This window comes from Brienomyrus brachyistius, chromosome 15 (genome assembly GCF_023856365.1).
Source record: "Brienomyrus brachyistius isolate T26 chromosome 15, BBRACH_0.4, whole genome shotgun sequence".
Classification (NCBI taxonomy): Eukaryota; Metazoa; Chordata; class Actinopteri; order Osteoglossiformes; family Mormyridae; genus Brienomyrus; species Brienomyrus brachyistius.
In genome coordinates this window covers 17,486,091-17,499,964 of record NC_064547.1, presented here as the reverse complement: position 1 = coordinate 17,499,964, position 13,874 = coordinate 17,486,091, and the positions used below count along the sequence as shown (strand labels likewise).

The following is a 13,874-nucleotide window of genomic DNA, read 5'->3' as shown; positions in this document are numbered from 1 at the left end:
ACTTATATTTAATAATCACTAATATATAATGTAATAATTACTAACATTTCGGGATAAATATGAAAAAATCTGCAAAACAGGCAAGCATCTACTTTGCGTTACTTCTTTTTACTAACCAGCTACATCTTCTATAGCACTGAAAGAAATCCCAGAATTCCACCTGAGCGCAATAAAAGCGCATTTAATCCCATCAGTGTATCACAGCATTGAAAATATGTGTAAACGTTGGCCTAAGTGCGAGAAGAGCGTGTTATGAACATATAAAACGCGCAGTTATCCAGTATCTTGGAATGATAATTAGGAAGCGTAGCGTTTATGAGTAAAATAATTATTTATTCTTTATTTTGATGCGTAAACAGCACTGCAAAGTGGTTGGGCGGCTGATTCGGCTCGCGAGCACATTTTAATTACCAGAAACTTGGAAATCAATGCGATCCCATCTCGGCCGCTACGTGTCTCTCGGGAAGTCACGCAAACGGCGGTAAGCTCGCTGCTTTTGGCGCGGCGGATCGCTCTTTGTCCTCAGGTGTCGCAGCAAAAGGACAGCATGTCTCCGAGGCACTGTCACAGCAGCGTCGCTGCGTAAAGACAGAAAAATTAGTAAATCGTAAATGGACGCCTGCTGGCCTGAATGTAGCTGAAGCCTTGCTGTTTTAAAGGGTGAATCAATTAAAAAAAATGTATTTATAAGAAATAGTCCCGGAAGTTTATTGCAGGTTATTTGAAATAAGACTACGGTGCGTTTTGAACAAACCTGGGCTAATTAATATTAATATTTATGCAATGTGCACTGACGATGCAAGACAGGCCTAGAAAAAGTTGTAAATTGTTGGTAACAGGTTTTGAATTAAATTATACACGCACGTCAGGCTTTTACAAAAATGGAACAAAGACCAAAGTAATAGGAACACACGCGTCTTAAATATTGTCGCTTCTACAGAAAGGCGTCATTACAATTACATTACAGGACGGCAATTACTAAATCTCATAATAATAATAATAATAATAACTTAAATCTGACCTCTGGATTGACAGTGAACGCTGGACTGTAAGTCATTCCTTCCATGTCAAAAGCGGACCGTCAGCACGATGGGCTTGGGGAGGAGGGGGGGGGGTCATAATTACATGCAAAGAGGGACTTGTGATCTTTTTAATTATTCTGCACTTCATTTCAATTCCACCATTCAAAATGCAACATCAAAATTGATTGCCTTAAAAATCCATTTCTATAATCTCGGAAACCTATAAATAACCGGACTTTGGGAAGGAGAAGACATGTTGGAGCACAAGCAGAGCCTTTTCATTACCGCTGAGTGATATGTTGAGCCTAATTGAATAGACTGCTCTTTGACGAGAGCAGAAAAAAGAGGGTACACTTGTTATCTTCCGAACCTCAACTTGCAAGATAGGGATCTCCAGAATGTCAGCATCAGAAATGGAATTAACAAGAGATCTTTTTATTGTTCTAGAAGGTCATTAGGCTGCCAATTGGATAATTATGGAAATGATCTCTTTGGTTCAGTGGAATGTTTTCTGCTCTCCATAAGGACTTGAAAACGTTCAATCAGCTTCTCTCGTGGGAAAGTTCAGCCATAACTGCAAGTGTACCAGCAAAATCAAATTAAGCAAAGAGATTTCATTAGTATTTATAGCCAGGAGGCATCTGTAAAAGTATGGGCCACTGAAGTTATGTGAGACTCAAAATAGGAAAATGATTTGCTAATGACAAAGGCTAACCGTAGAAGATATACAACCGGGTAATGAACAAGAGCCATTGATTGTCTCTTGAAAGGGAATTCTGGGGAATGTAAAATATTGATGTCTTTGCGCATGACTTTGGACTCTGTGGCTAACTGTGTGAATTTGTGTTCATTGTCACAAACACTATTTATCACCCCGGGAAAAGCGCATAGCTGGACTGAAGATGTTCACACTTCCAGGAACACTGAATGTACGAGTTGGAATCCGTAGGTTAAAAACAACGCGAATTAAAAGCGTTAGAGTCATTTGTTAACGTGTCTCCGCGTATTTAATCCCTACCTTAGATTATAAATATTTAAACAACATAAATCTCACTACATTGTATTATATGTCAACATGATACATAGCCTCTCCTAGCATATCTGCACTTTTTAAAATAATAATCGAATGCTGAAAATATATTAATTACTAGAATTTCGTGTATATTTGCAATGTTTGGTTCTGTCTGGCATCAGCTGTATTCAGTTGTGCATATAAACCAATAAAACCAAAAAAAGATAAAAAATTAGAACTCACAATTATACTTTTTTTTCTGTAATTCTCTTTATTTTTATACATAAATTAGCACCCCTTAATTGGACTTGCAATGATTACAGTTAAATGTATTTAAATGTGTTAACAAATAGTCTTCATCGCAGTACCAATGATCAAATTGGATTAATGTTAAATTACATCTGCATAAATCGCTTTTTTTAGGCCTAAATCTGGACCCTATGTGTGTATATACATAGCTAAGCCTATATGTAACAGGGATATCGTTGCCTGTTTTTTGTGTTTACCGTTTGTAATAATAATACAAATACGAGTAGCCTATTGCGTTGGTTTATTAAAATATATCTGGGAGAAACAAAAATGTCTTTGACGGCTTTGGATGAAATGATCAAAGAAAACGGTCCATGTGATGCGTGGGTCGCAAAGGGAATGGGACCTGTATGGCAAACCGGAGTTGGGCCGCTCCGCCCGCCGCCAGTTGGCACTGCTGGGTCAGGTTTAGCGCTGCTTTTCACAACCAGAGATTTTCCCTAATCAGCCCCAATTCGGGTAATTGGGTTTAGACGTGAGTTATGTAAAGTGGGTAAAACATTGGTGTCGGAAATTCTGACAGATTATTAGAATGAGTCTCCTCAAATTGAATGTAATTTACTGTGATATTATAGATATGTATGCATCAATAAGCAGGAGAAGATTGAGTTCAGGGGTCAGTGGAGAGTCGGTCGGAATATACCGCATTACCGAGCTGAAGAATGGCAGTTTCTTTTAAGGGGAATTAAAGGCGAAGGAACTCGCTATTTATATGACTTGGTATTGGACTGTAATGCAAACAGCTGAAATTGAGATAGGCGACACTGCAGGTTCTGGCCGCAAACTTGATTCCGTATCACTGCAAATAAAACTATGAAGCCGCAGCAGAAATATTCACATTATTTGACACCGTCACTTTATATTGAGGGCTTTGTGGAGTGCACCTTTAAAAACTGAATAAACACAGATTGAGAGAAGCACTGGTACAGTGTACTTATGTCTTCATTTCGAAATTCTGGCGAAAAAAAACATATAGGTCAATATTGATGTTTTTTCAGATGGCTCTGTACAACCAAGTTTGCGTGTGATCGTTCGCATATATACATGTGTTTATTATTAAATATAGAATAATTGAGCGCGGTTAGTAAGCAAGATTCTGGGAAATTTTATATAAACATTTCCCACCCATTAACGCCTGGATGATTAATTAACGTTTTTTCCGTTTAATGGTCACATTAATATATTTTACTGTTCAGTGTCAGTATACAGGAAACCGTCGCGATTTGGTTATTATATTTTTGATCTACGAACATTCGTAGTACATTCACCGTGGTGTTCTCGTACGTTTTTTTTTCGTAATTTACATTTGTATTAATGAACAGTGGCGCATGTTTCTAAAGTCAAACATACTCAGATTACTGGAATGATCTCATTTTAGAAGCCGCCACCAATCTGACATTTTAGACGGGACTTGGCAAAAAACAGACTCACTTTCCATATTTACGTTGTATAAAAACAGAAGCTCTTTCAGTAGGAAATTCTGGCATTGAAGCAACTGAACGCAAACCCGGAATCAACCAAGCATATTACACTCGCTCATATTTCCCAGTACACGTTTGTCAAAGTAATAATCCATTAATCATGCATCATTGTGGTATTTTTCGTACAGGCATTACCCTGGGTAAGTAATTATAAAATTATTTGTATACTGCACAAATAGGGTGTCAGCCTTTATTTATTTTAGTATAACAGTGAAGTGACAGATGAAGTGTAGGCGCGAGCTCAAGTCACTAATTTGCGCACTTTGCGTTTTCTACGCCTCGAATTATTTAGCTTTAATCCAATATCATTTTAGACACGTGAATTGAAAAACAAAAAAACGGCTTGCAAAACGACGCAAAAAAAACGGCGTGCAACACGACGCCAGCTAGGTGAGGAGGTAAATTCTGATGGCGCTCACTTACGCTATTTACAACGTAAGCCATCGGTAATCGAACACTAAAGTGCTATTTCGGACATAAGGTAAATGACAGAAAAACATACAAACCTACTAACACCACACTTAGGCTACTTAACACGGCACGTCGGCATGCTAATCCGGCTGACATTTAACTCTAGGTGTCATTTTCCATGCACCCATAGTCAGTCCACATCACGGTTCGTCGTGGGATGCTTGTCTAGATCAGCAGAGCATCATATCATAAAGGATGGCTCATTCCTACGCTAACACCAAGCTTCATCTGTCGCCGTCTTCATAATTAGGGATTCCAATAAGAAAATAAACTCGTTAGCACTTTCCCAACACGAAGGACCAGTATACACTACGAGCAGCATTTTACTACTGATTTGTTTTACATTTATTAGTATTTTAAGGACCTTAAAAAAATCCTCGTGAGACAAGACATTTTATTTTTGAAACACACAAAATGGTAATGCAGTCCGGGTATAATTAATCCAGTTTTAAATATATTTTCTATCTTGAAATCAACTTCTATTTTCATCGTTCCTGTCTGAAAAAAATAGAAGAGTCGATGAGACGTGCACGTAAAACCTCATTCATTATATAGGCGCAAATCACTGTCAATATTAACTTAAATATAAACAATAATACCAGATAGATGCCACGTCTAAATGATCGTAAACAAGCGCCGTCTGCTTCCGTGTTAGCAGAGTACAGTGCCAGCATGTGATATGTACACAGGAAAATATTTAAGCAGCATGGTCGTTTCACACTTTCAGTTGTTGATTTTTTTATTAGATGCAGCGTTTTCATTGGAGACCTGTCTTGCAAATGCTGTCTTTAAAACGCTCCCTTTCTTAACGAAGCGTTAGACCATCTCTGCACTGAAACGTCGATTGGAACGATGGCGTTCCAACTACATGCAAAATTGCAAAATCAATAAAGAATTATACGTTCATTTTTCGACACTAGTCACACATCCTTTAACAATAATTACAGTTATAATTGTTTTCTTGTTTCATAATGATAAAAGCATAAAATGTAATAATAATACTAACAATAGTAATAACTATGCATGCTGGTGTAGGGTTATTATTAAAATATGTTGATCTAATTTGAAACACAAAATTCTATAAAAGCATGTAGCATATCACTTGTACTATTGTGCGAATTTAGATTTTTATCGTATGGTTATTGATCTCAGTTTTTAGCTAGTATCTTGTGTTAAGCGCGTGGACCAGTAATTTAAAAAACATATCGATGTAAAAACTCCAGTATGCAAGAAATTCGTTTGCGTAGCTTCTCTCCGCCTTTTAAATCAGCACCATGCCATGTTCTCTTTTGTATAGCGCGGCAATTATGTTATTTTCTGTTTCGTGCCTTTGCGCGTTGTTGTGACGGTGAACGGCTCCAGCGTGATTCCACAAAAGGGACGGTTAAAAATGAGCAACATCATAATGTTTGACAGAAAGTTGCAGGTTGATAGAGTGGATTCTTTAAGGGGGTGAAAATGGTGAATTCCAAAAAAGGCTAAGATCGTGCCCTCTGGAGGGTATAGCCTTGAGGGAACCATTGTGTCAACCATGGAAAAAAAGATCCAATTAAAGATCACATTTAAATGAAAAGTAATTTTTAACGCAAATATGACGTGGATATTTCCCCTCAGAAATGAAATAACGGTTTTCAAGAGAATGGCTGGTTTTGATTAAATCTGACATGCTGACAATTCCGCGTTGATGTAAAATAATTAACATAATAGCCGTAATTAAAAGCGCGCTAACAATGCCATTAATTTATCATACAGTTTTACTAGCTTGCTGCCCCCAACTGCTCTCATCATTAATTAAATGAGTTGCCTTTCAAAGAATCTGCTTTTACACTATAGCGATCGTTTTCATCGCAGTACAATTTAACCTTTCACCTTATAAAACCATTTTGGTTAAAGCACTTTCGTTCAATTTAAGTCTTTAAAAACTTCTTTTAAGCAGTTTTCCTTTGTGCGCCTTTTGCTTCAAGTGAAGACAGAGCACTAATACTGCATGTACTTTTGTCCCCCGGCCCAACATGACAATGATATATTTTATTTTTCTACTGTTTAGCACATTTTATAAGCAAGAATTAAAAACCAAACTCCATAACAGTTGATTTGCCTGAACCCCGCTCGGTTAAATACATTTTAAAATAAGCGATATTTTAAATATTTTAGAATTGATACCGGTATTATCGTTTTTATCAAAATTTTAATCAACTAGACTTAAAGTGCTGAGACGATCTGAAACTTACATTAGTGAAAAGACTGGATCCAGGTGATTGTAAGCAGTCGTCAAAGTAACTATGGTTTAGGGTAATTCTGGACAAGCTTTACGTTTTCATAATTTATTTACTGGAAGTAAAGGTTTTAAAAAGATGAGAGAGTGGCTTTGACGCCAGGTCTACCTCTAAAGCGATTAATTACGCCTTGGAAGGGATTCCTCGGTACCTTGCTTAGTAGGATATTCGATTCAGAGATAAGGCCATGCGGTACAAATGCACAGTTATTATATTGCTGAAATGTAAAAAAAAAAAATCCTTAATCGTGCGTACGTTTAATCAGGTGGTTCCTGCCCCCATTGAGTCGGTGAATCTTTGCGTTGGACGTACAATACCACAAACACCAGTGTTCGGCTTCATTCTCCACGTAAGTTTATTCTCATTTGCATGGCATAGAAACTGTTCGCTCATAAACACGTTTTTCTGGTGCACCGTTTCTTCCCCGACATCTTTTTTATTTAATGTATTTAATTAATGAAATGTATTTTATGCTATCATTTCGCTATTGGTGCGCTATTCATAGTGCTGGTATCCGCGTTGTCACCTGTTATGGCTTCGCCGACTATAAGCTCTGATGCTGGAAAGAGTTAGCTTATTATTCTAAAAGGTTTTGTCCGACCAAGTCGTGCGTGTGCGCTTAAATGTACATTTCATTAACAATCTACAAGAGTGTAAAGCAGGATTTATGGGGCTTCAAAAGATCACCGAGGGGACACGTTGTATCACCTATTTTTTTGTGCTGTAAGGCGCCGTGACTCCTGAATTCGCACGCGGGAGACTGCTGAAAATCAATTCAAGATAAAGAAAATTCAAAAACAATCTTCGGACACTGTATATATATCGGAGACAATTTCCTACATATTACACTCAACAACGGCAATTATTATTGATGTAATAATAATAATAATAATCGTTATTAATATTAATCTAAAGATAAAGAAGAGCGAAAATGTAAACGATGTGTAAAACAAATATTGAGTTTTTAGGAAATGAGATCGAACCTAGAGAGCAGGTTTTATCTTCTGAGTACCAGGTATTGATAGACCAGAGATCACACAGTTCAGATGGCTCTCTGCGTGAGCGCGCGGCCACAATACGTGTCTAATCGGGTAGAAACGGCCCTATTCGCTCAATCGGGATTATTAGCGACATTTATTTAAAACTATTTTTAGTATGCTAATTAAAAGGCTTTTCGAAGACGGCATGTGCAATTCGTTCATCTTTTCCCCCTTAAGTATAAACAATACACATAAATGCTGTAAAAGACAAAAGAGAGAGAGAGAGAGAGGATAAAAGGGGTTTTATTATCTGCCATATAAATATCTATTTATGAAAATATATGAACAGCTATTTAGCCTCAGATTTGAAATGTTTTAGCAGTCGACGGTTCGTCATTATCCAGTATAGTATCTTCTTATTTTTTTAAAAATGACTATATGGGCAAGCAGACAGTTTTATATTCGTTATTTATCATTGACTGGACTAAATATTTCCCTTTCGGAATATTTTTAGAACATTTCTATTATTGATAATAATAATTTGTTTGCCTATTAAACAGTGCAGTTAGAATAAATTATAATAATAATAATAATAATAATAATAATAATAATGACAACACATACGGATAAAGAATAGTACTTATTAGCAATTCATAATTGTCACCGTGCTCTATTTTAAAATATCCGTTTATCTAATACAAATAAATAGTTTTTAAATTTCCAATCCAAAGTGCTCGTTAAAAAGCACACTGTAGATAATATTACAATTGATGCTCACAGTGCCATCACGTTTGTTCTTGTTCTCTCGATTCAAGGGGGGGCGGGAGGGGGGGGGTAATCGGTGACCGCCTAAACGTGCGGAGCCCATCGCTGTATTGCCTTTCAGGAGGGGCCGGACGAAAGACTTTGAACTGAGCAGAATAGACCGCCACGGATAACCGCTCCTCTGTTCCCATCGTAAAGTCATTTACACATTTTTGTTAGTTCTAATAGAGGGGTGGTAAGAATAATTGATTCTGTTGTCAATTAAGGATATTTTCATTACGGCAGGAGGAGAGACTTCCAGACCAAATCAATAGGCAGTTATATTGCTTGTGGCACACAGATAACTAATTTCAGTCTGGAACATCCGCTAGCCTCTCCCGCTATATATACATAAGAACGTGTTTCTTATCAAAACGCCTTTACCCTTAGCATTTTCATTAAGAATAGGAAAACTGTGCCGAAGAACACAGAACAGATATTCGATGTGCGTGTAAAATATTTTCCACTTAAACTAAGTTAAGGAGATCGACTTTCCCCATCAACTTTTCCGCAAGCTACACGGGTACAAACAAGATTTTGTTAGGAATTCTGTATTCGTTTTTACATCCTTTTCATGAGAACGTCCTAGAGACAAGCCTTATCCTCATGGTTGTGAATAGCGCCTTACATTCGCTCGCTCCCTCATTTCCTACTTTTTCATATGCTAACACTTGCAATGATTAAGTCGTTAACACCTCAGCACAACCCGTTAAAAGCTTTTATTTATAGTTGCTCATTGTTACTGCATGGTCTCGTTCCTGCTTCGTTTCTTTAAATCCGCGTCAATCACCCGAAGTTAATATTCAAGTTCAATCTGAATGGATGACACAGTGGAGATAAATAAATAATAATAAATTTGCCTTTGAACTAAAAAAAAGATCTCAGCCTACCACCTTAATGACAATTACTTCATCCGCTTTAAGAAGATCGCAGGCTATCGACCGAGGACAGCACTTAATGTTTAAGTATAAATTCCATCGCATGCAATAAACACGAGCACACAGTAATAACTAGAAGAGAGTCAATTAACTTAGCTGTAGACGTTTTCATTCAGCAGCTTTCAACACAATTTGTTTAAACAAAATTAAGATTGGTTTTTACAGCAGCAGAATTAATGCGCGTCAGAACTGAAGGTTTCAATCATGCAGCCCAATTGTCTCTTTCTCTCTCTCTCTCTCTCTCTCTCTCTCTCTCCCTCTCTCTTTCCCCGCTAATGTTAAATGGTCTATGACGGACGAACAGAGCCAGGAAGTAGTGGCAAGCGGCTTTACTGTTGCCCCTTTGTTGACAAATCCATGAAACAACTCCGGACTGCATGGTATAACTGGGGGGCCAGCTGACGTCACCTAGCCACGTGACCCCGCCGATAGTATATCTTTAACTGAAAAGTAATCTATCAGACAGTCCTTAAAAACCGGCCTTAAAAGCATGTGTCATCCCGACTGCACCATCCGGAGTTCGTCTTAGTTACTATTAAACGCCTTTTGAAGGGGGACTGGTGTAAAGCACGCGACACAATTTAAAACTTAAGGCTACACACTAGAGGAGAAATATTTTTTAAAGTTTCCCTGGCAGGCCGGGCCGACCTGCATTTAGATTTTGGTGACATTCGATCTGACGGCGACGGGCCACGCACTTACCTCTGGGTTGTTCCTCAGCAAAGTGAGCTGTGATGACTCTGTCTGGAGGCAACAGTGCCAACGACATGTCCGGTCAGACGGTGCTTACTGCTGAAGATGTGGATATCGATGTGGTCGGAGAAGGCGACGAGGAAATGGAGAGGGACAGTGACTGCGACAGCCAGGGGATTCATGAGCGCGCCGAAGAAGTGGAGGAGATCGGAGTTAAGGAGAGGGCGGGCAGCCCCTGCGAGAGCTCCGGGGAGGGTGAAGGCAAGGCGGACGGACAAGAAAGCTCATCGGGTCCCATGCCGAACAAACCAAAAAACAGCCTGGTAAAGCCGCCGTACTCGTACATTGCGCTTATTACCATGGCTATACTACAGAGCCCGCAAAAGAAACTGACTCTCAGCGGGATCTGCGAGTTCATCAGCAACCGCTTCCCGTATTACAGAGAGAAGTTTCCAGCCTGGCAAAATTCCATCCGGCACAATCTGTCCTTGAACGACTGCTTCGTCAAAATCCCAAGGGAGCCGGGAAACCCAGGCAAAGGCAACTACTGGACGCTGGACCCCCAGTCGGAAGATATGTTCGACAACGGCAGCTTTCTCAGGAGAAGGAAACGTTTCAAGCGACACCAGCCTGATATTCTCAGGGATCAGACCGCACTCATGATGCAAAGTTTTGGGGCATACAGTCTTGGAAACCCGTACGGCCGACACTATGGGATTCACCCAGCTGCCTACTCCCATCCGGCGGCTTTGCAGTACCCTTACATCCCTCCAGTGGGTCCAATGCTTCCTCCGACGGTGCCCCTCTTGCCGTCAACCGAGCTCAATAGAAAAGCTTTTAATTCTCAACTTAGCCCCAGCCTACAGTTGCAACTGAACAACCTGAGCACCGCGTCCATGATCAAGTCCGAGCCGTCTAGCAGACCATCGTTTAGTATAGAAAACATTATCGGGGCTTCCAGCACTTCGTCCAGTGCCCAGACTTTCCTGCGGCCCCCCGTGACCGTTCAGTCAGCCTTGCTGAGCGCACAGTCGCTGTCCCTTACCCGGACATCAGCTGCTATCGCTCCTATTCTCAGCGTACCCACGAATATTATTTCGGGACAGTTTTTACCCACAGCATCAGCGGCGGCTGTATCGAAATGGCCTTCTCAGTGATTTTTTTTGTAGACTTGGGGGAGGGGTAACTGTACAGCACAATCTGGCAGCACTGGTCTCTGTCCACAAAACTGTAGCCATGTAAAAAGTTTAGAATGAGAGAAACGAACGAAATGGAATGCTTTCTGTACAGGTAAAATTTGTAAATATTTGTACAAAAATTGATTTACTTGTTTGAATTGTTTTGTTTTGTCGTTTATTTTATTTTATTGTTCGAACTGTGTTTTATCCCAGCTTTCTCATTTTGCCCCGAAAGCTCTCCGCAAGTAGAAATTCACATTATCATTATGTTTTTTTTTTTTTTTTTTTTTTTTGATTTTGCTTTTTAATAAATAAAAATACATTGTTATAATTCGATTGGAGAAATACTGTGTTTATAAAATTTAAATATATGTATTCTATGTAGTTCTACTGTGTTGTAAATTGAAAATCATTTGTTAATAAATTTTAAAACAAAGTAACACAGGTTATGACAAAATGATTTAAAAGAAAAACAAACAGCCGTTATGATTATTCCCGAATTGCGTTGTATAGGCCTAAACGGAAACGTGTCACTCCGCAATTTCAAAATGGCTTTTAAAAAGTCGTTCGTACTTTACACTAAATAACGTTACAATAACAGTAAAGCAAAATGTCTCTTTATAATTCCAGAAGTACAATATCACCTGAATAATTTAAGTTTTGTTACAATTATTGTTTAATTCAAATTTCATTAGAAATTAACTGGTACAATTTCATATTTTTCGATTATTTTTGATAAACAGTAGTAAATGAAATACACCAAATAATATTTTTAAAACATAAAAAAATTTAGGCAACGGGATATTTTTGAGTGAAATATTTCAGTATGTCGGTTAGCCAGATAAACCTAAATTACAGATACGTAGTCACGATAAATATAGTACAACTATATACTTCTAAACTATACGTAATAGAAGTAATATTTATACATAATAAAATATTGATTTTTTTGCAATAAAATTAGAGTTAATCATCACTTGATTTAATACGTGTATAGTGCATACCAAAAATGTAAAGAAACTAAAAACAGCATTTTACGATTATTATTTGTCTTTATAGCCTAGTATAATTATTATCTTATTTTTCCCAGTACAGCTAATACGACTTGCCCCATCAGTAATGCTACACGCCGCTGCTGTAGCGAACGACGCTTTATTTAGCCTACGGATCGATGCAAATACACAATAATAAAGCACATTAAAATAGTTGTATACTAAATTCAAAATATGAAATCGTTATTAATATAAGTTTTACCTGTAAGTTTTTAAGGTAAATACATAGGCTTTATTAATATCAGTTCGACATAACAGCGAAAATAAAAACACGTTGGTTAAAAACATACCTATTATATAATTCAGCATATTTTTGTTTTATGTAACTGCGATAGCACAGATTAAATAAAAATAGCAGTTAATCTTTACGTGGTAAAATAAATTGTGATTTTTCCAGGGTATCTTTTTACAAGGAAAACTTAGGCGGTCTAAAAACGTTTGCACGTCGCTACTATAAAAGTGACACTTCGCTTCACAGTTGTGTCTGGCTAATCAGTTTTAGACAAACAGCAAATGGTAGGTGGTGTGCGCCGTACAAAGGTTACTGCTATATTTAACTGATACCCATGGGAAAAGTGAAAGCGCCCGCTTCTTGAATTCACTTTCAGACTGAAGAAGCTGCTGATACCATACTTTCAATGACACTGGATAACAGCGCACTCATTCCGGGGCGGACTTTTTATTCCTTAAAATGAGGCTAACATTTCTTTGCGCATTGCTGTGATGTTTGCAGTCACTGTGCAGTTTGAGTACACATACCACAAATGATTTATTGTGCCTTATGATGTGTAGGATTTCCTTAAAAAAAAGGGAAAGGAAAAGTCATTGCCTCAAGAAAGCAAAATTAGCGTCACACGTGTGGCTGAGCCAATTCCGCACGCAAATAGTTCATTGCAGCGTGGATGACAAACGATTACATTTTCGGTGGGCAGATATTTTGCGGCGTACGTGATTATTTTTGCATGTAAAATCCTGGCATTGGTAGTGTGAGAGGCGGGTCAGGTTCTGTTGCGCAGTTTGGTTGGAGGAAATATTTGTTCTGTCTAATAATTATTAAACAAAAATTTAACAAGATGCCATTCAACGCAATTGAACCTTAAAAATGTGACATAGATAATAATCTTTATTCATATTTTTTCTCAACCACCAGGTAACTGTGTATCGACATGCATCCCAACGCCTTCATTAGTGATTTAGCTAAATAGAGCTAAACTGTTTTCTCGTATCGTATCCTTTTCTTGCAGTAAGCCGTACTGAAACAGCGATAACTAAAATCATCGCTAGATGGCGTTTCACAACGTTATTATCGTTTTAGTAAACCGACTTTAAAAGGCCCCGCGACCCAGTAGAATAAGCGGTTTGGAAAATGGATGGATGGATGGATGGATGGATGGATGGATGGATGGATGGATGGATGGATGGATGGACTTTAAAAGGAAATAACTGGAAGCTCGTGTTCGACTGCTGAGACCTGGGGCAGTAGGAGGTTACACCTGGCGGAGCAAGTAATGTCAGTGTTGACGGGATATCATATTTATCTGGGAGTAAGGACACTGAATTGTTTAAATTGTAGGGTGTTTAATGGACGATCTATTTAAAGGTTACTCGATGGCAAAGACTTAACTCTCCAACAAGTGCAAGGTTGCGGATCCTTTTTA

The 13,874-nt window shown here is 38.3% G+C and overlaps 1 protein-coding gene and 1 long non-coding RNA gene across 2 annotated transcripts; one reads left to right on the top strand and one right to left on the bottom strand.

The window, feature by feature from the left end:
* Positions 1–4,674: 4,674 nt before the first annotated feature.
* LOC125708586 (uncharacterized) lies at positions 4,675–8,096 on the bottom strand. The gene is made up of 2 exons (XR_007382502.1): positions 4,895–8,096; positions 4,675–4,793 (listed from the first exon to the last, which is right to left on the bottom strand). It is a non-coding gene; the product is annotated as an uncharacterized LOC125708586 (long non-coding RNA).
* A 1,610-nt stretch (positions 8,097–9,706) lies between these two features.
* Positions 9,707–11,604, top strand: foxd3 (forkhead box D3). The gene has a single exon (XM_048976231.1). The coding sequence runs from the start codon at positions 10,028–10,030 to the stop codon at positions 11,141–11,143; it is 1,116 nt and encodes a 371-aa protein (XP_048832188.1). The 5' UTR covers positions 9,707–10,027; the 3' UTR covers positions 11,144–11,604.
* Positions 11,605–13,874: the final 2,270 nt, after the last annotated feature.

Bases quoted from the DNA above. Each gene is read 5' to 3' on its own strand.
- foxd3 (XM_048976231.1), top strand. From the start codon at position 10,028: ATGACTCTGTCTGGAGGCAACAGTGCCAACGACATGTCCGGTCAGACG.